Genomic DNA, 25,516 nt, shown 5'->3' on the forward strand with positions numbered 1-25,516 from the left:
GATGATGTAGATTTTCCTGGTAGCAGGTGAAAACCAGGCATACAAACACCTGTTCCTGAAGTGCACAGCAGTGTCCTCAATAGACAAGAGGTGGAAGAGGAGGTACCCTTTGACTCATTTTCTAGTTTTCTTTTTAAAAACTCAACATTGTGTGATTTGGGCAAAATTAATACCTGTCAGAAGAGCAGGACATGCCATTTCACCTCCTTAATTTGGTTGCTAGTTTTATTTGCTGGGAACCAAGTCCTGTGCATAACATTCTTCAGCTGATAAAATCACCAGAACTTTACTACCTTCCTTCTTCAGACCAAGTCACTGATGTAAATGGAAGTCATTACCCTGGCAGTTTATGGGAAGAGGATTTAGAGCATTGAGATAATAGGATGCTAGTCTTTACTTTTCCAAGTTTTCTAAAGCTGTAAATGCTTGCAGAACTAATATGAAGAGTATTTCTAGTGTAGATGAACTTGGAGGTCTCAATTTCTCGGTTAAACTGTTTTCTAGAACCTTAATTAGAACTTTTAAAAATCACTGATAACCCAGATATCTTGCTACTGCTTTTAGTAGAGTAATCCTATGTGACATTCCACAAATCCTTTTTAATTAGCCTCTTTCCCAGGGTGTGCCATGCCAGCAGATGATTACTGCATTAATCTTACTGTATTTGCAGCAGATTCTTTATTCTTTCTCTACAGATGGAGTATTATCTTGAGGCCCCATGATGTTTTAACTCTCAATCATCCTCTGTAAAATCTATTCTCACCCTTAAAGAGTCTAGTTCTGTTTTGGGAAGGAATGGGAGGGGATGATCTAAAGTAAAATGTTGCAGGTGATGTTGCACAAAACACCACATGCTATTGCACACAACATACACAGTGCTGCCAGCAGTCCTGCTGCTTAAGAACAAAAACTCTCTCATGAAATGTGAATTTGCAAGTTGATTGTAGTGCCATTGAACAAGCTAACAAATGCCATACCACTGTAAAAGGTCACACAGGAGGCAGTGCTAGCACACCCATTAGTGATACCAAACTGTGTAGATTTTGACATCAGATGGACTTTAAGTCTTGAGAAATAAGAATTTATTTGTGGTGCTTATTCTTGAGAAATAATATGGAATTTGCCATATGAGGAAAAAAATCTCATTGTTGCAGTTGATGTTCACCACTGTACTGGACAGGAGAGAGTCATGTGAAAGAAAACTCTGGGGTACTTAGCCAACTAGATTTCCTTGAAATCATGCCCTGCATAATTTGTACCTGCTGCAAATTTGATCCAAGTTTGGGTCATCAGTCAGATGCTACTCTGAAATGTAACATAACATTAGAGAGGGTCAGCAGAACAGTGAGCTTTGTATTTAAAATATTACAGTTTATACCATGTGTTTTCTACATCAGCTGCTGTATATGGCACTATGGGAAAGCATTTTGTAACAGGTCTAAGTAACTCCCTGAAAACATTTTCCCTGAAACTTCCTGTTTGGAGGTGGGAAGGTAATAAAAATATGTAAGTGTAGTTTTTCCATCTCTTACATGGGCTTCATGAAAGTATGGCTTTATGGGTGGTCATGTGAAGTGAGGAAGATAAGGTTCAGAGTGGACCATCTCTGCTTTGTGGTTGTTGGGAGTCTGGAAGGACAATCTATCAATCTCTTTGAGTTTATCCATCCCAGTGATAACCTGGGTGTCAGCAGGTATTTGATGGCTTTATGGTTGGTATGGGTTAGAAGCCAGTGGAAGGGCTATAAATTTTCAGACCCAAGGCATGAATTGACATGTAGCCAATGGAGGTTAGGGACAAGCATCTCCTTTGGGGACACTGTTAGGTTATCTGTATCTCAGCAAGGCAGTTGGTTTTACACCAAAACCAGCATGTGGATTAGAGGGGCAGTTAGTTGTTTCAAATAAGGTGGTTCCTATGTACTCCAGGTGTCAGGCTTGGTAGGGAATCTCCATCCAAGATGGTGAGGGCACATGGTGAAAGAGATCATCTGCCAGTAACATCTTACAATTGCTCTAGATACTGTTGGTGTCCCTATAAATGGAAGAATACCTTGCAGAATGGGAACCTAGGGCACCTGTCCTTTGAGTATCAAAGGGGAAAAGTCACAGAAGGGGGAAATCTGAGACCCAAAAATCTGAGACAGGCTCCAGAGAAGATTTTTGACAGTGGTATTTTGCACTGTTTCCCACTATGTCCTGGGTGCCAGTAATGATTTCTGAAGCTACTTGCTTGATAGAACACCCACTGCTTGTTTTAATAAGCTTGGTTTTGTTTTTAATATGCACCAGCTGAAAATTGTGTGGGATCTTGTATGCATTGAGTGTTACTGCAGAAAAATAGGCCTGACAGAGTTCAAGCTTTCATCCCGGTTATTGCAGGTGTAGCTCCACAAATCTGATCTGCTACAGCATACGGGGCGTGGCAAAGCCCAGCCAGACTAATCTGGGCTGTCTTTTGTGTTTCACTTGAATGACTTAAGATATATAAAAGCCTTTTTTTGCCCATTTCTGTTCAAGGCTGCTGAGGTCTTCTGTTGAAAACCAGTAATGATTGCCTGTAGTGGATAGCTTTTCTATTATGAGATAGTTAAAGCATGTCAGCAATCTTTGACTGATAACAAACAAACTAAGCTCTACTCATGTTCTCTCACACAGAGCCTTTAAGACTTATTGGCATGCCTGGAGCTGAAAAAAGCCAAAAGTGAGCCCTGTTAATGGCTTGTAAACACGGAGTGTGGCCACACCTTGTAGTGTCTGCAGCCTAAGGGAACAGATCTGCCAAACTAGATCTGCTCTGAAACACCAGGAAACAAATCATTGGTAATAAAACACAATGGCTGTTCTACGTCTGCAATCAATTTCTGTTTAACTAATGATGTTAAGTGGAAAATAGCCACAGTCATCTCTTATTAGGTTCTTGAATAAACAATGGCTGTAGCTCAAATTAAGCTTCATTAACAGGGAGGGAAGCAGCCAGCAGTTCCTCTTCCAGGTGTCTGTAGCTGTTAGGGTTTGCATAGCTGTGGGCAGGCAGGCATGGCCCGTGTTGCTGCTGTCATCCTTTGTGTGATGGAGGGAAGTCTCTCTGTTTGCTGCTTGGCCTGGGTAAGCCTGATTTTAACAGCAAGGTGAGCTCTGCAATCCAAGGAAGTGACTAAGTCCTTCTTCTACTTGCAAATGGCTTTGGGCTCAACTGTGAAAGAAGTCACCCGGGATCTAGGAGAAGCTTTGTGTCAGTAGGAGGAAATTACAGAGCTGTGTCTATCTCTAAGCTCTTATGCAGAGACCCTGAGACAAGCCACATTTTTGTCTCCCCTGTCCACTTGAGCAGGCTCGGGGCACCACTGCTGGTGGTATTGTAGTCCTCTAGAGCAGGCCAGCTGCATAGAGTGAAGATGTTTTTTCTGGTTCAATAGCGGAGAAAGGTTCAAGGTGTAATATTGGGTTCAGGGCCAAGGACAAAAGTTGTCTAAAGCTGAAGTTGATGATATTACTTCAATTTGTCTTGCCAAAAGCCATGAACAGATAACACTTCTCAACTTTCACTCCTTAAGTTAGTTTTCTGTGCCATCTATAAATTACAGAATCCAAGTCTCTTAAAGTGGTAATTCTGTGCTATGTATGCACACAATGCTTGGCTGTTCTCTTACATCAAAATGTCATGCCAAATAAATAATCATGAGCATACAGAAATGTCATGGATGAGAGAAGGGAGAAAAAGACTAAAGTTAAATAAGACTTCTTAAAAATATTCTGGGAAAAGAACAGGCATTGTGAGGAAAGGCAAAATAATTTGTAGGCAGATGAGTGAATCTGTTCTTTAATGGCATTATAATGCTGCTAATAAGAAATGTATGTATTCATGGAACTTAAGTAGATGGTAGATCCTCTCGCTTATTATATGAAAGTAAATAAATCTTTAAAGTGTTTTCAGAGAGACCCTCGCTTCTACCCTGCTCTTTGTTAGTTTAAAGAAAAAAAAAACAAAAACAAAAAAAGAGACACACAGAAAACAAAACAGAAGAGAAAAATATTTCTGTTCATTTGGGGCAACCCAAAGCCTTTCATTTGTTTTTGTTGTGAAAGGCAAATGTTTGCCCTGGGTCTGAGCCTGGCCTGCAGGTGTGGTGGCTGGTCCTGTGTCCATGCATGTGCCAGCTCATATGTGGGTGGCCCTTGGGGTGTCCTGCCTTGCCACACTCCACTGAGCTGTTTGCATTGCTAGGTGTGATGTAGATCTGTCTTTCTTGTAAAATACGAGTATTTCTGGCTGAGGTGACATTAGAGAAACTGTGAAAGGTAGGGGCTTTGCTTTGGTTTGGTTTTCTCTTTGTGCTCTTCAGACCTAATGGCTTCAGCCCGATCAAAAGGGAGTTCTCTCTGACTTCTCCCTGGTGTCTGACTGTTTCTGACCGACAAAACGTTAGTTCCAAGCATTTAATGTTTGCACTGACCTATTCCAGCCCTTTTATATGTATCTGTATTTACTGGATGTCCCTCTCCAGTGGAGTATCAATGGTGACCTTGCAATAGGGTTTTATATAAAATGGCCATTCAAAAAAAGGCTTTATATTGGTACAAGGAGTGCTTTCTTTGGCTGTTTTTTAGGTGAATCCTGGTGATACAGATACACAATGTGGTAAGCCCACACAACAGTGAAACATAACATGTAGAGGCTGTCTTTAACTGGCCAAGGTAATATTAAGAGACTGTACAGTGGAAGAGCCCAGCCCTTAAGTACCAGGTGGCTCAACAGCTGATAAAGTTGTCATCTAGACCCCCGTGCTCTCTCTCCTGCACTCTTCCTTGTTAACTCAGGGATACTTTCTCCAGTTGGTCCATTAACCCATTATCTAAATTTCAGCTAAGTCTCTGTATCTCTGTTTCTTGTTACCCTCCAGTTGGCTGGAGCATGAGATATATACGTTGCTTGCACTTTGGCATACTTGGAAAGGGAGGAGGAATAAGATGGCTTTAAACTTGTACCTGGCTGCGGTCTAGGACTTACTGGGTTGGACACAGGCACAAAACAGAGCAGGCTTAGGATTTTTCCACACTCTTCTTTGTCTTCCAGCACATCCTGAGTCCTGCTCTGTTTTGTATGAGGATTATCAGGGGATGTACTTTCTGCCTATGAGTTGTCCCTGAGGTTTTACTGCTGCATTAAAGAACAGTGAATGCAGGAGCTGCTCCCAAGGCCAGGCTTCCTTTAGATAAACTGTGGCCAATGTATGTTGATGAATAAACTACTTGCATAGCAGATGGGAAACAAATGAAAAGCATGCAAAACTCTCTATCTACGTTACATGCTTGTATATTTTCTGCCTCCGCTGCTAATTTAGTCTGAAGCTCCTTTTTTTTCTGTATATATAATCAAAGCAATTGTTACTTTTCTTCAAAATCAATTCTAAAATACTCAGTTTTTCTTGTGGCCTCGCTCAACACTATACCCAAACTTCTCCATGGTGATTTTTGATGATCTAAAGCTCTATGCACAACATCTCTGTAATTGCGTATGTTTTTGGTATTGCTGCTTCAGGCCTTTATCTTTCTGTGTTTCAATGGAGATGAAAATAAGCCATCTTTGTCAATTAGAGGTAGATGTTGTAGATGGAAAAAATGAATGAAAGTATTATTCATGGAGTGAAATGTAATCCCCAAAATCCAGTCTGGAGAACTGCTGCTCAGCTGAGGCCAATTTTAAAACCTTTAAGGCAACCTGCTTTCCTTGTAAACTGAGGAATTGGGTATAAATACATTTTACTGCACCTTAAAGTATAAAACAAAACAGAGGCTTGAAAGGTACTATGCTGTCTTGTTAACCCTCACCCTCTTTACAAGAAGTTCTTCTAGCCCTCCCACTCTTTCTCTGTGGGTCTTAGTGCAAGTATTAATCCCAGTTTCCCTTCCCTGTTGGCAAGGGGCCTCTCCCCTTCCTAGCCTCTGGTCAGACAATACTACTGAAGCCTGATTCAGAACTTGCTGCTGATGCCAAACCTGTGTTTAGCTATTGTTTGGAAACCTTAACAATTAGCCAGGGTGTAAATGTTCAGCTGGAAGCCAAGGATGAAGTGCAGAAGGTCAGGGGCTGGGGATGAGCTGCTGAAAAAGTGTCACAGAGTAGCTCGGTTTACTGTAGAGCAAGGCACCAGGGAATGTGCAGAGAAAATCCACCGTGGCATGTTGGGAGAGGACATCCTCAGGAAGGGCATGTTGTCGCTGCCTGAACAAACCAGGTGGTTCAGTTTTATGGTCTGAACTGCAGAAGCAGATTAAGCATTGAAGGTTGAGTAAAAAAATATGTATTTTTGCTGAAAAAATTAATTGAATGCTGGGATTCTTGCAAAATCTGGGACCTCGTGGGGCACATAGTCTTGTTCTCTGGAGAATGTATCATGTGCTGGCAGTGCTGGACAGTGGAAGGCTCATAAAGATAAAAAATGAATGCTGTGTGTTTTCAGGTGCTGCATGTCAAGAGGGAAGTACATTATTCAAATATAACTTGCCTGGGGGCCATCTGAGCCTGTGGACTTGTTTCAGCTTGTAACTCACTGCTGTGTCTTGCTTCTGCCATTTGCTTCCAAGTAAGCAGCTAAGAGGACAATTTAATTTACTCACGCAGCTACCCTGAATCCAGGTGTGGGCTGGGTTGTGCACAGAGAGGAAAATGTTGCCCTTGCCCCATTATTGTGCAGGCATTAAGACATGGGCAGAGCTTAGTTGGCTGGTTTTTGGAAGGTGCCAGTGTTGGGTACAAGTTATATTTCTCTAGGCAGGAAGGCTGAAATGTATCCTGCCTAGTTGAGATACTGAGAGTGAGATGTCTCCAGGGCCTAACACCAGATTTTACTGACTGTGGAGAGAACAACCAACGCTCGTTGTCTTTTTAGGTGTGGGGGATGCTAATGCCCCAGATCCTTGGGTGCAGGCCTGGCTGGAGAAACAAAACACTGTGGTGCTTCCTTCTGCAAATCCCAGGTATGGACTTGGGGGATGTGGTGGGAGGGGATGTCTGAATGGGTGGCCACTGAGACAAATGTGTCTGTACACATCTCATAGCCCAACTAAGAGAAAAACAGGATCCCTCCATCAATGTCAATGGGGCAATCACCTCTGCTGGGCAGCACTGCGAGGCGGAGAATTCCCTTCCATCATGGGGACTTTGCCCTCTGGCCAAAGTACAGGGAGGTGGTTCTGACCAGTTTCTGAGAGTAAGAAAAAAGCTGTATCTGAATCCTGCTGTCTGTTTTGAGGCACATTCCAAGTGCAAGCAAGCTAAAGTTCTTTACCTGACCTCAATTTACACCTTCCTAGAAGGAAATAAGGAGGCTCTGCAACTGAGACTTCTGAATGTAAGAAAGCAAAGTGAGCCTCAAGCATTTCTCTACCAGGAGAGAAGGGAATGTTTCTGCTTAGTGGAAGAAAGTGAGTGCAGCTAAAGCCTTGTTAAACACAGAGACACTTGCTACCTTTCAGCTCCTGCTTTCTCCCTGTGATTTGGCACCAATTCATGCTGCCCACACAATTTCTTCAGTGTGACTTGGCTTTGCAAAAAACTCTTTAATCCACCACAGAGAGGTTTTAATGCAATTGCATCCAGCACAGTCCTATTTCACTTGATTTAAATGAGAGAGTTAAATCTCAGTCTAGACAGAGTGCTCTCTAGCTCCTGTGGATCTTGTACCCAGCAAGCTGTATCATCTATGAGTATGTTTCTCATTTTCCAGACGAGCCCAGGGGATCTACACACCCCCTCCATAAAATTCCTGTCTGTGCTAAATTGCCTCGTAGTCCTGATTTATACCTCAATAAAACATATCAAGAGAAGGAGAAAATGTTTAACTGACATACTTATGCAGGATGCATTTTCAGTGGTTGTTTATGCACTTATCTTCTTTAAAAGGGGTGGTATGAAGGACCATGACTTTCATTCACAGTGAGAACAGCAAAAGGTGTGGAGAATAAATGTAAGGGGCAAGGAGTAAACCCTAAACAAGTATGGCTTCTGGGAAAGGACCTCTGTTAAAAGATTCACTGAAAACTATGAAGAAATGTGTTTGGGATCTTAGGGGATTTCAAGAAAAACTTGCAGATTCTTTCTATCCTTTATCAAACTCTACCATTTGGGCTATTTGATGTTGAAAGTTGGAAAGCATTTCATTTTCTAAAACAGTAACAAGTGGAAAAAAGTCCTTTATGTTGCTTATGAAATCATCAATTCCAAGTTCTTTTTTGATTTCTTTCACCCAGACCCCTTTCAAAATTGAACTGTGATTTTCTTTTGAAATAGTTTTCTCAAGAAGGAATACAGTGCTAGAGACTGAGACAGGTATGCAAGCCTGGCTTCAAAAGCCTGGCTCTGGACTGTGAAGTTTCTATTAGCAACCTTGTCCTACTGACAAGGCACTCTGGCAGCACCTTAAATGAGTGTTCAAGCAGCACATGCGAGATAAGATGACTCCAGGATAATTTGAAATGGATTTATTACTGGGAGACCAGCGTGATTTATTTAATTACATCGTAAATGTAAAATCCTTATCTTTTCTATCACCCATGTAAGGATGTAGCTTCTATGACTGTTCTTTGGGTGTGAAAGCTAAGGAGCAAAGTTAAGACTGCAGTTCAGCTCCAATTGGGTCTCATCACTGATGAAATGTTTATTATGGCATGGAGTTTGTCCTTTGTTCTGCATGATGTGATTCTTGCCTCAAGGGTCATCTAGACTTCAAATGCTGAAGAGTAGATGAGTGGTAATGCATAGGCATGCCTATATGTTTCTGTGTTAGCCTGATAGAAGGAAGAAATACTTAATTAAATGTGTAGGTCAGCAGCATTCTTAATCTCCTTTTCTTTCACTGTTTGTGCCCTGTGGTGTTGCCCTCTGCAGGGAAAATTGGCTGCTGTGGACCAGCAAATGGGGAATATGAATTTGGGAACTTGTGAAGGTTTTGGAGTGGTGGGGTACAAGGCCTCCTGAAGTGTCTTATACTGTCTATAGGAGATACTCAATTTTTGCTGTTAACATCTAGAACTTTCCCTTAAATATGAGAAATGACCAGTGTGATCTTCAAAAGTTCACCTTTAATGGGAAGATGGATGAAGTTGCTCATGTTTTTGCTCATGCTTATGTACTGTGCCCCAAATAGCCTGTACCAATCCCCTGAAGCATCATTTACTAGAGACAAGCTATCCCCTTCTTTACCAGAGAAAATCTTCTTGGCAATATGTTCAGTGAAAATGCATTTACTTCCAAGACTTGCAGCATTATCCCCACCCAGGACACCAGCTCTTGCTAACTTTGACTGCACAAGTAATTGCAAGTAAGCTTAACAGGGAGCGCTCTGCCTGGCTTCTGAACAACGTGGGTGTTCAGTCAGCCTCTGAGAAAATACTCTCTTTCTTGCTGAACTGAAAAGAAAGGCACTTAAGCTTCTATTAAAACAGCTTTTGACTTTGTAGAAAGTGAAACTTACCATTATCCAGTGTTTTTGGCTTCCACCTACAGTATGTTAATTGAAGGAACACAGGAGCTTTGTGCATTGATGATGGTTATCTCCATAGGAAATCCAGTATTGTGGTTACACTGGCTGGTTCTTTGCCTTTCCCAGTTGTAGGACTTCTTTTCACTTGCAGGATTTCCTTGTTCCAAACATTTCTTCACAGACTCAAGTGCTTTTTTTCCACCTTCTGAAAGAAAAGGTCAATGAAACAGAGATGAGCAAAGGAGGAAAATGTCTTCCCATTTACTTACTGTCCTGCCAATTCAAACACTTTTGTTCTGCACAGGGTTTCCCTGAATGCCTCTCCTGATGGTGCACAAGACTTTCCTCAGGAAAAAGCTCTGATTCTCTCCAAAATGTCATTAAATAACTTTGCCACTGTCAGCAATATATGTTTTTAATCAATGGCATGGCTTTTTTTTAATCCCTGTTAAGGTCTAAGGAATTTTGGCAGGTATCATAAACTGATGCATGCTGCATGGCCTTACTTTACTGCTCCCTATACATTTATGGGGGAGGCTGATACCCAGAGCTGTTCAGTAGCTCTGGAATACTTATTTCAGCTGTTCCTTCATCTGCATATCTGCAGCCTATATTGCAGCTTTGTGCTGGGGAACCAAAAGAACAAACAGACCTCATCCAGGGTAAAATTAGCCACCTTGTGGACTTCACTAAAAAGCTTTGAGAGAAATGCAGCTGGTAAACCAAAGCACAACTGAATAATTTGGTTTGAAATTATAATGCTTCATGAGTTTGAATAACTCAGACTTATAAAAAACACTTTTTTTGCTTTTCTTGTTGGGACAGTGTCTAGAGCCAGGCCCACCATATGGATTATACAAACAAAAAATAAAGGGGTCAGTCTCTCCACTGAAGATCATTAATCTAGCTTTAAAATGACCAGTCGTGCTGTCACGACTTTCAAAGGTCATTTTTGGTTTGTTTTTTAAACCTGCTTGTTGTCTGGGGTAACATAAACATAACAGTGCTGAGGCCCCACCCTTATTCTGATAAGGGACACTGAAACTGTGATTCTGCATGGAATTTGCCTCCTGAGCATTAAGTGGTTACTGTCCACCGATGACCAATTACTCAGTGTGAATTTTCTGAGACACTTCAGGGTTCAAAGATGAACTATGTGGAAAAAAAAAACACCAAATAACTCGTGGGAGGTGTCAGGAAATAGCTGAGCAAGCATGTGAGAAAATTGTGAGTTAAAGGAATATGCAAATAGTTTATGCTACCCATGAAGGGTGTGAAGTTTTAGGCGAGCTCTGGGTACTGCCACAGTAAACCATAACTTAATCCTTTGAGCATGCAATGTGCAGGATGAAGCTGAGTAGAGTTACTTGGCTTAGGGATCTTTTCTGTTTGCCAGGAGAATCAGTCTGGAGGAAACCTTGGAAACAGAGCACATTTGCTCTTTTTTTTTTTTTTTTTTTTTTTTTTTTTTTTTTTTTTTTTTTTTTTAAAGAAGAGCTTGGTGACTTTTCACGATTTGTACTTCCAAATCCAGGAAAGTGGTTGTAAGAAATGCCTCTGTTTCTTTTGGCTTGCTGGGGCCAGGGGGGTCTCTGAGTTATGACAGTGGCTCCTGCACTTCAGATGCTTTCACTATCCTCTTAGTAGCATGTAGAGAATTCAGGAGGCATGACTTCCTTCCTGCCCCAGGTCTTCTAGGCAACATTAATGCTTTGTCCAAAGTTACAGAAGACATGGACAGAATGACTGCTGCCCTAAAGTATGCTTCCATCATGGCATGAACAGCTGCCACTACTCCCAACCAAAATAGATTTATAACAAAGGCCCTGAGTAAGCTGTTGGGGCCTTCAACTGACAGCAAGTCTGCAGGTAAAGGTTGCAAAGCAGTCTCCTTTCTCTGTTCCCACAAATGAGGAAAACTGATGTCCTGGCAAGGGCTTTTCCTGTCTGTCTGGGTCTTAAGCACAGAAGCAGAACTTCCCAGGAAAGAAAAAGAAATTACATTTTTGTGTGCAAGTAGCTGCTGGCTGTATTTTTTCTTGTTTACTCCCTCTGTCCTCCCAACTTCTAAAATGTTTTCAATGTGTTGGACCCAACTGCTTACCCCTCATCCAGCCTGCAGAAGATTTAAAGAACAGGATCAAAGACTTCCCTGTACATCAGATTTATCAAGTCTGGAGGAATGAAGGGACCAGAGGTGATTTGTTGCCCCAAACCCAGTGTATTTAGTTCAATATATATTCACAATTGTGATCAGACATCAGCCAAAGAGTTTGGCCAAGTAGAAGATGTCTTTGGGGGGATTCCTCATGAAAGCATCATGTTCTGCCTTGCTTCAGGACTGCTGCTTTTGGCCTTACTTAGTTCATCTCTCTCTGGACTCTGTTTTGAAGAAGCTTTAGTGATGACTTTTGCTCTCCTCTTCCTCCTCTCTAGCCCTTGTGGTATGTGACCCATAGGCTGCTTTTGGCCACTCCTCTTGAGGCAGAGGGCAGGAACCTTGTTTCCCTCTCTTGTGTTCCCTCCAGGCTACCTTTTCTCCCGCTAGGTGTGACCTTGAGGAAGGGCAGTCTGTGCCTGCCTTGTGTCCCTTCATGGGAGTGACGGCCAACCAGCTTGTGCAGGATTTCTTTCTTCTGCTGAATATACTGCTCTCCCGTGACCTGGGAAGTGTGCTGGCACTGCTGGAGTTTGTCTAGGTGGTGGGGATCTTGCAGGCATAGCTATAGGGTGAGGTTATGCCATTGCAGTAATGCCGATGTCAGGCCCTTTGCTTGTGGATCAAGAGTGTAGCTGAGTCTCCTTGAGATATCTATGAAGTGATAACTCTCAATTATGGCATGACAGGCAATATGTTTGATCCTAGCAGTCCCTTGGGATGTGATACTAACCTGCTGATGCATGCTGAACCTGGGAAGGAACACAGACCTGGAGGGAGCCATTGGCTGAGGGATCCATACAACAGAGTAAAGCAGAATGGCCTTTTGTTTAGGGCATCAAGTCTGAAGTCTGTTGCCATTTTATTTCATCTGCTGGTGGGGGATTTTGCCACTGCCCAAGAGTAAGACATGGAACCAGTTTATGAAGTGCCTTGTGCATTCATTTCTCGTTCTTACTTCAGAGACTCTTGAAGGGAATTGCAATACTTGCCACCATGTTAGGTGTCAGTGACTTCATGCTAAATCCCATGAACCAAAGGCTGCAGGATACCTGAGCTTGACTTTATAGTTTAGGTGACCAAATGGCACTCCAGAGGTAAAAAAGGGTTTCTCAAATGAGTGCTTTCAGATCATTACCCTTACATTTCAATTAATGCCTTCAGTTCTGTAGTGTAGTCTGAGGTACACAAAAAACTTTTCTTTTTCCCCAAATGGTACCAAGAGCAAAATACCCTTCTATGATCTATGTGTTTTATGAGGGTAAACCATAGTACTAAAGATGATGGAAAGACAGATCAATTAGAATACTTTTAAAAATAAAAGCACTAAAGAAATCCTTATCAAATGCCAACATAAAATCTTAGGCCCCCCTCTTCTAAAGAAGGACAACACTGTACTGAGAGGGCTAACTACTGCTCTGCATACTCCATGATTTTATTTTGTACTCTTTTATAGCAGGGAGGAAAAAAAATAAGGCATAACCCACCTGCCTTCCAGATCTGCCATCCGGCACTTCGTCCCTTCCTCTTGCTCCATAATGAACAAATTCTCTGTTCCTTTGCTTCACAAGCAGATTATTTATTCCTTGACATTATATTCATCTTTTTTTAGGTATATTATTTTCACCAGTGTATTTCAAATTGTTACCCTTTCAGGTATGAATGAAGTACTACAGGAAGTTAGTGGATTTGAATTAGAAGAGTCTGAGGAGCAGGCTGCAGAGGCAGTCCTTGTGAGCTGAGCTAGTAACAGTGAGGGAGTGAGCCCTGGTGTGAGGACTTGACGTGGCTTGGGCAGCAGGAGTCCACATTTTAGGCATCACAGGAGGGTGTCATCTTTGACAATTCTCTACAGTAGGGTTCCAGCTATAGTCACTTGCAGATGGAAACAGCTATCTAACATACCTTGTTTACAGGGGAACCAGTCAGAAGAATTCTAGGTGCAGAAATGCAGAGGAAAGTGTTGGTAGGTAGGAGTGGAGAGAACCAGAAGAAGCTAATTAAATAAAAGGATAGATCATAGAATCAAAAAATGGTTTAGATTTGAAGTGACTGTAAAGCTCAGGGCAGGGACACCTCCCACTAGATGGCTGAGACACAAGCCTTGATTAATTACTGTTTGATTTTGCTGTTCAGAATGTGCATGGGAACTGAGAACATACCCTACAAACAGAGAATGTATCCTAATTCCTAAATAGCCTGCAGTGAGAATTGCCAGATACTTCTGGATTGGAGGATCCTACCTGGAGGTGTTTACAGGTCTGCCAGGCTTAGACCAGGTGGGCTGATGGCTTTGGAGTCAAACCACAGGCACAGATCCTGTAGCCAGTCCCAGTTCCTGAAATGAGACCCTTCTGATATGGCTGCATGGACAGGTTTGATGGCTGTACTGAACTGCAGCTTTAACCTCCACATTTAGGCCATAAATATGTCTCAGCCTGTTAAGAAATCTGGAGAGTAACTGGTTGAAGAGCATCCCAGAGGTCACTCTCCTTCAGGGTTGCATTTCATTTCTCAGCAACAGTCTGCAAACCTGCTGGAAGCTGTCTGTCTCACCTTTTGGGAGGAGGACCATAAAGGGACTAATAGTGGGCTATTGCACTATAATGGGCTATTGCACTAGCTCTAGCAGAGAGGTGTAAATGTTGCTCAAAGAGCCCTTTTCACAAGTGAAAATCTGTTGTGTCAGTATATTTATTGTAAAACATTAAGAAAGTGATACTTGATCCTATTAATATGAGTTTGTGCTTTTAAATAATACTAATGGTACTTTTGAAAGTGTCTATGTCCAAAGTCCAGGTCATCTATACCACCTTTAGTTTAAGATCATAGACCTTTTCTCCTCATCATGCAGCATAGTCGGTCTGTTTCCTTTTCACAGTGTGTGGCTCCATGCATGATCTGGTATACATTGTATGTCCCCTTCAGCTCTGAACAAATGTAGTTACTTTTATGTTTGGCTCTCAGGTGGTGTTGCTGTTGTAGATATTCATACAGTGTTTTCCTGCCTAGTGATGAGAGGAGATGTTTTGGGAGAAGCAGAGGAGCACAGAAAGCTAATTCATCATCATCCAGGGTGGGATGTGGTGCACCTGCCATCAGGCATCTCATCTGAGCCACTTCTCAATGGGTGAGGAAAGACGTGTCTAAAACCTCTCTTCAGCTGAAGTATGTTACTTCCTTTTTTTTTTTTTGGGGGGGGGGAAGGAGGGAGGGAATGTTGTAAAAATATGCAATCTAAAATTTTTTTTAATTTCCACTTAAAAGATGCTTTAATATCAAAATTTTAATAGTTACGTTCTTAAACAGTTTTGTTTTGGGAAGGAGTAAACCCAAATGTTTGATTTTTTTATAACACTTGCTGACAATTGTTTTCTGATTTTTACCCAACTTTGCTCACAGGCTAGCTTAAATGAAGAACAGATTTGTTTAAGGTCAAAATGAACTCTGAGATTAAGAGGAAAAAGTCCCAAACCCTTCTTATTCCTACATAACATTTTTCTTAGGCTAGTTGATTAATTTTAGTATAGCCCTCTGCTTTTGGTTGTTGTTGCATGTACCTACCATCCTAGCACAGCAGATCAAAAATGTTTCAGTGTAATTAATTGGAAGTAGATGAATACGAATTAACTATGCCTGGGGTTATATAAGGTAATAGGCATTTTGCAGGAACTGTGTAAATGTCAAGGATGCAATCTGAAACTGAAATTTGAAACTATGGGAACTCTTTTTGGTAGAAGAGACCATGATTTTTCTTTCAATACAATGTCCACTACTTCAGCAGCATATTATGACTTTTTACAGAAAATAAAGTAGGGTTCTTCTAAGATACTAAAGCACAGCCCTTGACTATCACTTGAAGTACTGGCGCTGAAGGAGGTAGGGGATTTATGGGCAAGTAGCACTTGATAAAGGGTCTATGCATGAGGACTAAAGCTGAGAAACTCAGATACAGAGGCTGTTTGTACAGTCTGGGTTCAGAGTACTCAAAGGATACTCAGAGTATCCTTTTAATTTGTAAACATTTTTGATGCCAGTAGTGCTGGACTGAGATTGGCTGGGAGGATTGATGTGTGTGTGCATATATAGATATAGGTATTTATAGCATGTATACTGGTGGGAAACCCATGCTTGGTTTTTATTCATCCGACCTTTATTGTGTCTGTGAGAGGACAGTTGAGGCTGTGGGGACCTGAGAAGGCTTCTCAGCCTCCCTGAGAGGTACAAGCAAGCAGGGGGATGCAGGACCCTGCAGTAGCAGCTAAATAAGGCATGCATAAAGCTTCTTGGATCAGTAGGGAAGCTTCACTTGGACAAGGGAGAAGAGCAGTTTTGGTGGCTGCCTCTGTTATTTTGCCATATTAATTAACAAAAAACCAGTGGGCCGCAGCACATATCCTGCTGACGTAAGGTGTTGGTTTTGGCATGATAGGTTGCAGCAGGATGGTAACTGCCTTGCCTGAGGTTAGCAAGAGGAAGAAAACAAAACCAAAGATTAGTTTTTCCAGCCTTTTGCTCCTGGCGGTGGATGAAATTTGTTTGTGTTTCCAGAGAAGCGTGCATGTTGCAGATTTTCTCTTTGGGGCACAGCAAACGCTGCTGACACTCTGTTGACAGCATGCTCTGTAGCTGCTGGGTTGAGCTCTGTCAGCTCTCTGAGCAAACTGTGCTAGGCTTGTTTTTCAGTAGTGCTATTTCAGTGCTCAGGAGAAAAAAAGCTGGGCTAAGTCTTGGAAGTGTCTGGCAGCTTTTGACCCATCTGCTGCAGAGTAGTAGGAAAAATGTTGGGAAATTCCGCATGGGCAGTTGCAACAGATGGATGCAAGATCCGTAATACGCTTCTGTACTTTCCAGTTTTGAGAACTTTTATGTATAAGATGTTGCGTTGGGCCTCTCTCAACATATTTGCAAGTAGGGAACAATGATAAAGAGGTGGATAGGTGTCCTGGTTTGGGCTGGGATAAAGTCAGTTTTATTCCTTGTAGCTGGTACAGTGCTGTATTTTTGGGTTTAGTGTGAGAATAATGTTGATAACACACTGATGTTTTAGTTGTCACTCTGTACTGCTTACCCTAAGTCAAGGATTTTCTAGGTTCCCATGCTCTGCCAGCAAGGAAGTGCACAAGAAGGCAGGAAGGAGCATGACCAGGACAGTTGGCCTGAACTGGCCAAAGGGATATTCCATAAAATAGAGCATCCTGCTCAATCTGTCAACTGGGGGAGTTGTCCAGGAGGGGCTGATGGCTGCTCAGGGACAGGCTGGGTATCAGTCAGTGGGTGGTGAGCAACTGTGTTGTGCATCACTTGTCTTCCTCATGTTTTATTTCTTTCTCTTCTGGTTGTCTCTTTTCCAGTACAATTATTATTTTATGATTATCATCTTATTTCAATTATTAAACTGTTCTTATCTCAACCCTGTGGGCTTTACCTTCTTTCCAATTCTCTTCCCCATCCCACTGCAGGGGTAGCAGGGTTGTGTGAGTGGGTGGCTGCTTGGTCCTTAGTTGTTGGTTGGGATTAAAGCACCAAGCAGCAGGGATCAAGTCCTGCACTAGTGAGCACTCAGTGTACACCAGGCCCTGCCACTTTCCCATCACACTTTGGGAGGTACAGCCTGCCAGTGGAAAAGCCAGAAGCCTGCCTTGCTGCTAGGGTTCAAACCCATTGTCTTGCTGAATGGTTTGCCTGGGGAAGGTGATGACACCTATACATGTACTCACTCCTGGGTGAATCTACAGACTCACCTAACCCCATTCACAGCATTGTGAATGTGGTGGTTGCCACTCACTGAGCCCTGAGGTGTGTGTGGGGGTAGGAGGAGGCAAGTATCACGAAACAGGGGGTACTAAAGAGCCTAATGAACAGCATGCAGAGCAGGCATGAGTTAATGTAAAAGTACTGTAGTTGAAAGCTAGTGAAAAATAAAGCTTGGCTGTGCTGTTGGAAGTGGATGTATCAGCAGGAGTCCTCGTGTTTTAATTTAGGTGAAGAATTAGTCACAGGCAGCAGAGCAGAGCCTTGGGGGGTGCAAAAATCTGCCTCCCACTCTTCCCATCAGCATGCCAGGAGCCCCCCTGGTGCCTGATGGGATGCAGATAGTCATCAACCATAGCATTCTGCAGTCTCTGGCACACAAGCTCAATTTATCAGGAACCAGCATGGTCCCAGGCAATAAACAAGAAATCAAGGTTGATGTGCCAGTGGTGAGGAGCTGCGGGCACTTTTCAGGTTCTGCCTAGGCAGCTGTCAGGAGGTGTTGTAATTCTCTAGGGGAATGGTTTCTCCCTTCTGACCCCCTGGGGTTCCTTACCACATAGTGACCCTTCCTTCCTTCTCTAACCCCATTGGCTATGGTCCAGCTATCTTTTCCCTGAGCAGGGGGCTATATAATGCCTCGCTCTTCCTTGTTCGCTCTCTTCACACCCTGGAATTTCGAAGAATTAAACACCTGGGACAAAGGTCCTGGGGAAAGGGCCTCTTCTGATATCTTTATCTCATCCTTGGTATAATTCCCTCCAAAGCCTCCTAATAACTGAGCTAGATAAAGCCCCTGGAGGCGGGCGGGGGGTATCTATACAAGGAGGGTGGTGTTCCACCCTGTTCAAGACCGTGTATTTCCAAGGGGGATGGGACTCCTCTGAGTGGCATGCATGGCATGCAGCCAGGATCCTTGAGGAAGTCATTGTCATGGACTGCTCTTGCCTGTGTGAACATAACCCAAAACAGCAGCTCTGACCGTACATGAGCTTACACTTGCTGTATGCTCTGCCAGAGGCAGGGGAAGAAAGAGTAAATAAATCCCCTAGCATACCTTTTTATTGAAACCAAATGTGTTTATGTGAAAGGCAGGAGTTACCTAAGAAAGATATGTATTTAAATGTGCATAGTTAAGTATCAGTTGTCAGCTACTCATTTGAAGCCCTATGAATAGTACCTCATTCATTTTTATGTTATGACATGCATATGACATTTGGAGGTTAAGTTGTGTGTGCTTTCCTCTAAGCACCCATCCAGTTCTGCATCAGGAATATCAGTTTGTTCCCTTTCATGCTTATTTCCCCTGGCTTACATGCGAATTTGGGGGGGGGGGGGGGGTTTATTTGTTTATTCTTTCAAATCAACAGAATTTGAAAATTTGCCAAAGGGTAATTGTTTTCAGCATTGGAATAAATACAAAAACACCACTGGTGACGCTTTTGTAACTCATTTTTGCTCAGTGTTTTGTGGGCTTTTTTTCTTCCCCCAGTCACAGCAAGTTACATCCCTAGATAAACATCTTCTTAGTATCCCAGTCAGGCGACCATCCAAGCCCAAATTTACATGTTGGTTTTGCTGACAGAAAGAAGGCCATGCCACTTGGCAATAAATGCTTCTCCAAGTTCAGCAATCCTCTGACATAAATGTGTATGCATATATATATATATATATATATATATATATATATATATATATGCAAGGGGGTTTTGGTTGGGGTGGTTTTTTTTTTGGTTTTCTTTTTTTTTTTCTTTTCTCAAAGTTCTGTAAGCTATTTTCCTTAAACTCCAGCAATAATGAAAAACACTTGTTTGTGGCAAGGTCTGAATTGCTGCACTGGGTGCTTGCCTGGAACTCACTGTCTTGGGGGTCAGATGAGCTCAGGGCACAGATGGGGAGGTGGGTGCAGGGTGGGCACCCCCTGGGAGGCAAACAGGGCTGTAATGAAGTGTGCTGTGTGAGGCGGCTCAGCCACCCATGCAAATAACCCCAACATTCAGTTTTCTCATGTACAAAAGCAACCCTTGAGACTTTCATGCTCCAGCAGCTCTGCCACAGGGGTTACCACCTCCAGGAGATGGTATGAGGAACTAAAGCCTGATCTTGACTTGGGTCTGCTCCAGGGGAATTCAGCTCATGAGAGCCCATGCCATGGTGCAGCGTGGGGTGCCCACGGTGCTGCAAATCTGTCATCATTCAGAGAGCCTGATAATCAAACCAGAGTGTTTCCCTTGCAAGGGCAATGACTCTAGAATGTAGTCTTAATGGGTCAGTCCAGTGGTGTGTGGTGTAGTTCTGACCACAATTTAGATGTCCTTGGCTCCTCTTGTGGGAAAGACAGTCCCTTTTCCCTGGGGTATTCAGGACCACACACAACCACATTATTTTGTGTGGGAATATGAGCTGTTGTACCTGTTGCTCTCATCTCTGGGCTGTTCGGATGGCAAGATGCCGGTGGAACAGTTATTCCATGCTTTCTGGCTACAGATAGATCTGATAATTGATCATTTTGATTCACTGCAGTGTAGTTGTGCAGAACTTACCTGGGCAGAACCTCGAACACGGTGTCATGTCTTCACTGCAAATAGCTCCATGGAGGAGAAGTCACCTACTGGAGCACCAGGGAGGGTTGTATTTTCCTGAGGCAGGTCTCTGAAGGGAAACCACTGAACAATTTTCAGTGAAGACCTGACAGTTGGAGGTTCTGCCCAGGTTAGTTTTGCACAACAGCAATGAGCTAATGTTGAATTGCAGCTCAGACTGTTTTCAAAGGGAAAAGTAGCAAATTAAAATGAAAGGGGTCATTCTGTTTGCTTAGCTTAGCAGACCTGGCTGTATCCATAAAAATATGTGGATGCCCTTACATGTAACAAATGAGAAGCAGGTGTAAATCAGCACTCCTCCATTTTTTTATGACTCGATCTCCTGACTCTGTGGGAACCATCTGCCTTGAGAGGAGTGAATCCCACTGCTTGTGCCAACTCTGTCAGATCTGACAGCAGATTCAAATGCTGGGAAAGAGGACGTGGGTTTGCCCTTCAACAGGTGACACATTTTTTAAACGTGCTAAGTGATTAACACCAGACAAGACTGGGATTTGTAACTTTCTGGTGTCCCTAGTACTCAGTGTGTTCAGATGCACACAGGGGCAATCAGAAAGCAGCTTCAATCTATTTGCTCCGGTCTGCCAGCTGCCACAAACTCATAGTTGCATATAAACCATTTTGTGTTGTTAAATGAATGACAGAGGAGATTGCATTCAAAGGAGTGTTACGATAGGTCAGCTTTTTCTGGTGGCACTGGAACGTGCTTTTCTAAGCGTGGAAGCTGTGGAGGTCAGAGGAGTCTCTTCCTGCTTTTGCAATAGCAATAAGTTTCAGTTTACAAAACAGTTTCCCTGGGACAAGAATACAAGGCATTTGACAGCCTGGTTAGAGATAAACTGTTTGGGAATGGTTTTTTCCAGATTATTTTTGTATCAAAACAAGATCCTACTTTGTCTAAAACTAATCCTTTCTATGATAATTAATTGTTCTCAGAGATTGAGCAGTAAAAAATTCAGACTTTTTTATTTGACTGTCTTGTTTTGGTATTTTTGCATAGTAAACTCTAGCTCAAAACTAAAGGTCTACCTCAAAATTACCTTAACACTTAGTCATAAGGATCTCAAAACAAGAAAAAAATCAATGTATCTTGAAGTACTCAAAGCTGGGGAAAAATTCAGCAAAAACAATGAGAGAAAGAAGGGCTAGGTGTATTTTAGTTGTTTGGGGTTTGTACATTTAGGTTTTTCTCTATAATAATTCTATCATATCCTCAAATATTTTCTCCCATGCAGGAGATTTATTTCTAGTCCAGATTATTATGGATTCAGTAGTAAAGCAGTGTCCTCCACCACAGACAGTTTTGCAAGTGCTGTTTGAGAAGGGGAGGAAATCTGGCCCAGGCAGTCTCTTAGTGGAACTATGCAAACCAGAGGCCTTTCCCACATGATATTAGGGGTACTTATTTTCTCTCTGATGCTTTCCAGGCAGCACTCATAAAGTAAAAGGGTTGGTGTCTCTGAAGGGAAGGGGTGTGGGGAGGTTTGGGCTGTGCAGTGAAGTGCCATTGAAATTGTGAGCATGTACCCAGAGGCCGGACATGGAAACTGAGTTTTGTTCAGCTCCATCCTTACCCTCCCTCCGCTGCTCTCCTCTGGTGATTCCAGCTTTTTCTGACATCCTCCCCCTGCAGGAAGTGTGGAGAGACCTCTGTGGAGGGGGTGGGGGCCCAGCCATGATAGCTATGCCCAGACCCTCTTCTGCCACGCTGAGGAACTGGAGGTGTTTCCCCCACAGACCACTAAAGAAGTGTATTGGTAAGGTGGAACACCTTGGACATCTCTTGTGATGAACATAAGGCTTTTCAAGGAGGCTGCAGTGCCTACAGCGTTTTCCAGCAACACAGGGTCACCAAGTAGGACTGAAATCATTCACCCTCCTCGCCCATGGCTTGTCCCACAGCCACTAGCAATGCTGTGTGGTCTGTAGGGCTGCTGACACTGCCAGTTAAGGGGCTTGTAAATCTGGACAAGATCCTGAGAGCATTAATTTGTTTGCTGATGGGGTAGGAACTGTTAGAGGTTGATCTACTCTTCTGTTCTCTCACCTCCTATAGGACTTAATTTCAAGAACTCTCTTCTCTGTCTCTTTGCTTTGGTGCTTTATTGCACTGGATTTCCCTCCTTCAGAGTTTTATTGTTACCTTTTTTATCATTCCTGCTCTCTGCTGCTTTTGAGAGCCTATGAGGAGAAGAGTCACAGCCTAGGACTCGCCATAAATGGAGTCTGAGCAAATCCATCCATTGCTGCCATCAAGGGCAGCCTTAATACCCATTTGTTTCTCTACTGAAATTTTAAAATTTCCCATGTGAAACTGTAGAGAATTATCTCAAAGGCGCAAGCACAGTAGTAGAGCTGCTGGTGAAGTCCTAGAGGACTTGCCCTGAGAAAACAGCATGGGCTGGGTTGAGAGAGGCTTTCTGTAATAATTCTTGCTCCACCGTCCACTGACACCTCGGATGAATAGTCCTCGCCCTTTCCTGAATTAAAAAAGGCTGACCAAAGTGGTCCCTTGCAGCAAGTCAGCTGCCTGCTGCTTCTTGATAAACATGCTGTATGTCAAATAACTTAGGTCAGTGCAAGCTTTCTCTGCCCTTGAGCCACTCTGCTGTTGTGATAGCTGCTGCTGCCCTTCCTGCTGGGAGTCAGTGTGCTTGGCAAAGGGAGAACACCGTGGCAGGTTGTGGGAGAGGAAGCATATTGCTGATGAAAAGGGAGAGGAAGGTGGAGTCCAATACTTTGTGCAAAGCCCCCTCCCAAAATCCTCTTAATCATCTTGTGTCACACCCCTGTTTAATTCCAGGAAGTTCTTAACTCTTACCTAGTTGTCCAAGTATTGGCATCAGCAAGAAAATAGTGCTTGAATGAAGTGCTGATGAGGCCTCTGGGAATCTCAAATGATCTTTGGTGGCTCGACTCTGGATCCAGCCAAGGCACAGTGGGTCACCTCTTCAAGGCTGGCCATCCCCAGAGTAGCCCTGTAAGCCAAACCCGATGAGCAAATCAGTGTGGAATGGCTCCATGCTGCAAAGGCTGCTTCATGTTGTTCTGAACTCAAAAGCTGGAGAATTCAGAGCCAGCACTAAATATTTGTTCCACTTTCGAAGCTGAGCATCAGGGAGCCATTCCTGAAATAGTGGATGCCTGTTCTCTGAGCCCAGATGTGCTTATAGCGTGGGTCTTGCCAGTGTTTTCCTTTCCTCCTGCTTCCCACATGAATGCCTGGGCAGATTCTAGCCATCCATCTTTGCCCTTTAAAGTTGGTGTGAGGGGTAGCAGCTGTTCCTCCTTCAACAGAGGTGGCAATAATATTGGACAAATTGTTTTCAACCTTAATCAGTAAAGCTTGCCACGCAAGTGATCCTATTTCTTGCCAGAAGTGATAAATAGGACTCAATTTTGGAGCACATGAAATGTTAGACAAAATACATTAGTCAAAGACACTTCAGAGTATCAGTTATTTTGCTGTGGTATGTAAGTAATAATTCAGTTCTTAAAACCTTCCACCTGGATTTGGAAGGTCACCTGAGCTCCTGTTGCAGGCATTTAGCAGCAAGTTAGAGTGTGAGGTAGCAGTGAATTGATAGATTGCCCTGTGTTTCCATTTGTGTAACTAGAAACAGCAGTAGACTCCAGCCTGAAATTTGAGATACTAGTCTTTGCTAATCCATTTCACTAGGTCCAGGCTGGGATGTTTCTGTTCTGTTTCTCACTAGCATTTTACACAGACAGCTAATCTCAATTTGTCACAGCTTTTTATCCCTTCCTTAAATAGCACAAACTGTGCAGACCTATGGTAATGACAACGCACAGAGATGTACCAAGCAGAAATGGTCATCTCCTGAAGGTCAGTTCTCCCTTCCTTCCTCCTCTGGCCTCTGCCTTTTCCTTTTGTGTGTGCAATGGAGAGAGGTTTATCCTGAGTGAATCAGAGGAATCAAGAGCTAATATGCTTAGTGAGGGGAGCTTTTTCTTTCCATATTGTATCTACTCTGTTTCCTTGCCCTGAGTTGGACCTGTTGCTCCTTTCAGGGAAAGAAGGTGCTGAGGGAAGTCAGGAGGGTTATCCCCTCGTTACTGGTCATGTGCACTGCAGTACTGGTGAAGGGGGTCTGTCGGATTTGGCTATGTTTGGCTTAAATGCTGCACAAAGCTTAGCAAGTGATGTGGCTTGGAGTGATGGAGTTGCATCACTTCAGAAAGCGGTTGGTGCGAGAAGGGATAGATTCCACCTGCAAGTCTTCCAACATGTTTCTTCTCCTGACCAAAAGAAGAGCAAAGGTGAAAGTTCTGAGAGTTTTAACAAGGTTTTCTACTTGTTTATTTTTCCCCTAAGCAATCATGTTTGTGCTTATATGCAGAAATTTTCTTTCTAATGCAGCAGAGGAGACATGATGTAGAGGAAGTCAGAATGACCAAGAAAAATCACAGTTTTCTCTGCTGCAGCCTGAGAAAAAATAGGTTCTTGTTTACTGCATTTGTATGTACATCCATCATATTTCAGAAATGGAAAAGAATAAAGTCAGCTGTCAGGACATTGAAGCCAAAAACAAGGAAAAAATGGGAATTTCAACTCAAATTGTGGAAAACCGGGTAGCAATCTGATAAATTCTGTGCCAAATCACAGGAAAGCCAATACAGAACTGAAGTTAGGAAGGGATTAGGAAAAGGTGATAAAATTCATGATGATCACTGTAAAAATGTCTTGTGAACTAGTTGCAATGTAATTTTGATAAGATTGTGTCTGTTTGATTGGTAGAGGTAAAGTTTTTGATACCAACTTAAACATAGACCTATTGAAATTTCTGTAAGTCATGATTTTGTTCCACATGATGCTCTGAGAAAAAAAAAAACAAACCCCACACTCTAACAGTATCGGACAATAATAAATAAAGGCATCAAAAAAATTGTGATTTAGCTAATAGTCATACTTTCTAAAGTAATTGTAAATGAGGAGGCATTAAAAAATTGAAGTTCCTGAAGATTATACCAAAAGGCTCATTCTTTGAGGCTCGGAGTACTCAGTTGCTTGGGTTTTTACCTAGGAACACGTGACTCATTTCATTAGCCAAAGGCAGTGATGATGATGTAACCAGTGATAAAGTAATAAATTACAATGTCAAGGACAGGCCCATTCTTTAGCATCTTCTGTGTTGTCTGGTAAACTGATCTCATCACCAAAAATGTGTATTTGAATCCTCAGCCAAATTCAAGGTGCTAACAGACCAAAGATGTGCTTTTATAGCTGTGCTGTTTGTCTGGGAGATTGTGTTTTGGAAACCAGTGACTCATACTTGTTTATAATGGATAGTCAGCTAAACACCCACTCCCTGTGTGATACAGTGTACCCCAAAGCAAATGTTACTGTCTCTGATCAGGGCAGATTGCTGAGTAAAGGTCAAGGAGACGATAGTTCCATGTGTACAGCATTAATGAGACCATTTCTGAAATGTTTACAGTTTTAAAAGGATTTTGACAGATGGGCAGAGAACAGAGGCTGTCTGAGCTGCATGAGCA

At 42.7% G+C, this 25,516-nt stretch overlaps 1 protein-coding gene and 1 long non-coding RNA gene across 3 annotated transcripts in view; one reads left to right on the plus strand and one right to left on the minus strand.

Annotated features, from left to right (window-relative positions):
- Nucleotides 1-25,516, minus strand: part of NEDD9 (neural precursor cell expressed, developmentally down-regulated 9) — a 98,498-nt gene that overhangs the window by 61,264 nt on the left and 11,718 nt on the right. The window contains exons 2-3 of one of the 2 annotated variants that reach the window (XM_066188164.1): nt 22,821-22,977; nt 9,476-9,689 (exon numbers count right to left, since the gene is read on the minus strand). In XM_066188164.1, the coding sequence (XP_066044261.1) occupies nt 9,476-9,478 (3 nt within the window). In that variant the 5' untranslated portion in view covers nt 9,479-9,689; nt 22,821-22,977. The remainder of the gene's footprint in view (nt 1-9,475; nt 9,690-22,820; nt 22,978-25,516) is intronic. The other variant, XM_066188154.1, reaches the window with a different exon arrangement.
- Nucleotides 3,000-14,804, plus strand: LOC136292449 (uncharacterized). Its single transcript, XR_010721900.1, has 3 exons — nt 3,000-3,130; nt 6,893-6,980; nt 14,655-14,804. It is a non-coding gene; the product is annotated as an uncharacterized lncRNA (long non-coding RNA).

The sequence above is a fragment of the Chamaea fasciata genome, unplaced genomic scaffold (genome assembly GCF_029207755.1).
Source record: "Chamaea fasciata isolate MVZ Bird 193981 ecotype frontalis unplaced genomic scaffold, bChaFas1.0.hap1 SCAF_1, whole genome shotgun sequence".
Classification (NCBI taxonomy): Eukaryota; Metazoa; Chordata; class Aves; order Passeriformes; family Sylviidae; genus Chamaea; species Chamaea fasciata.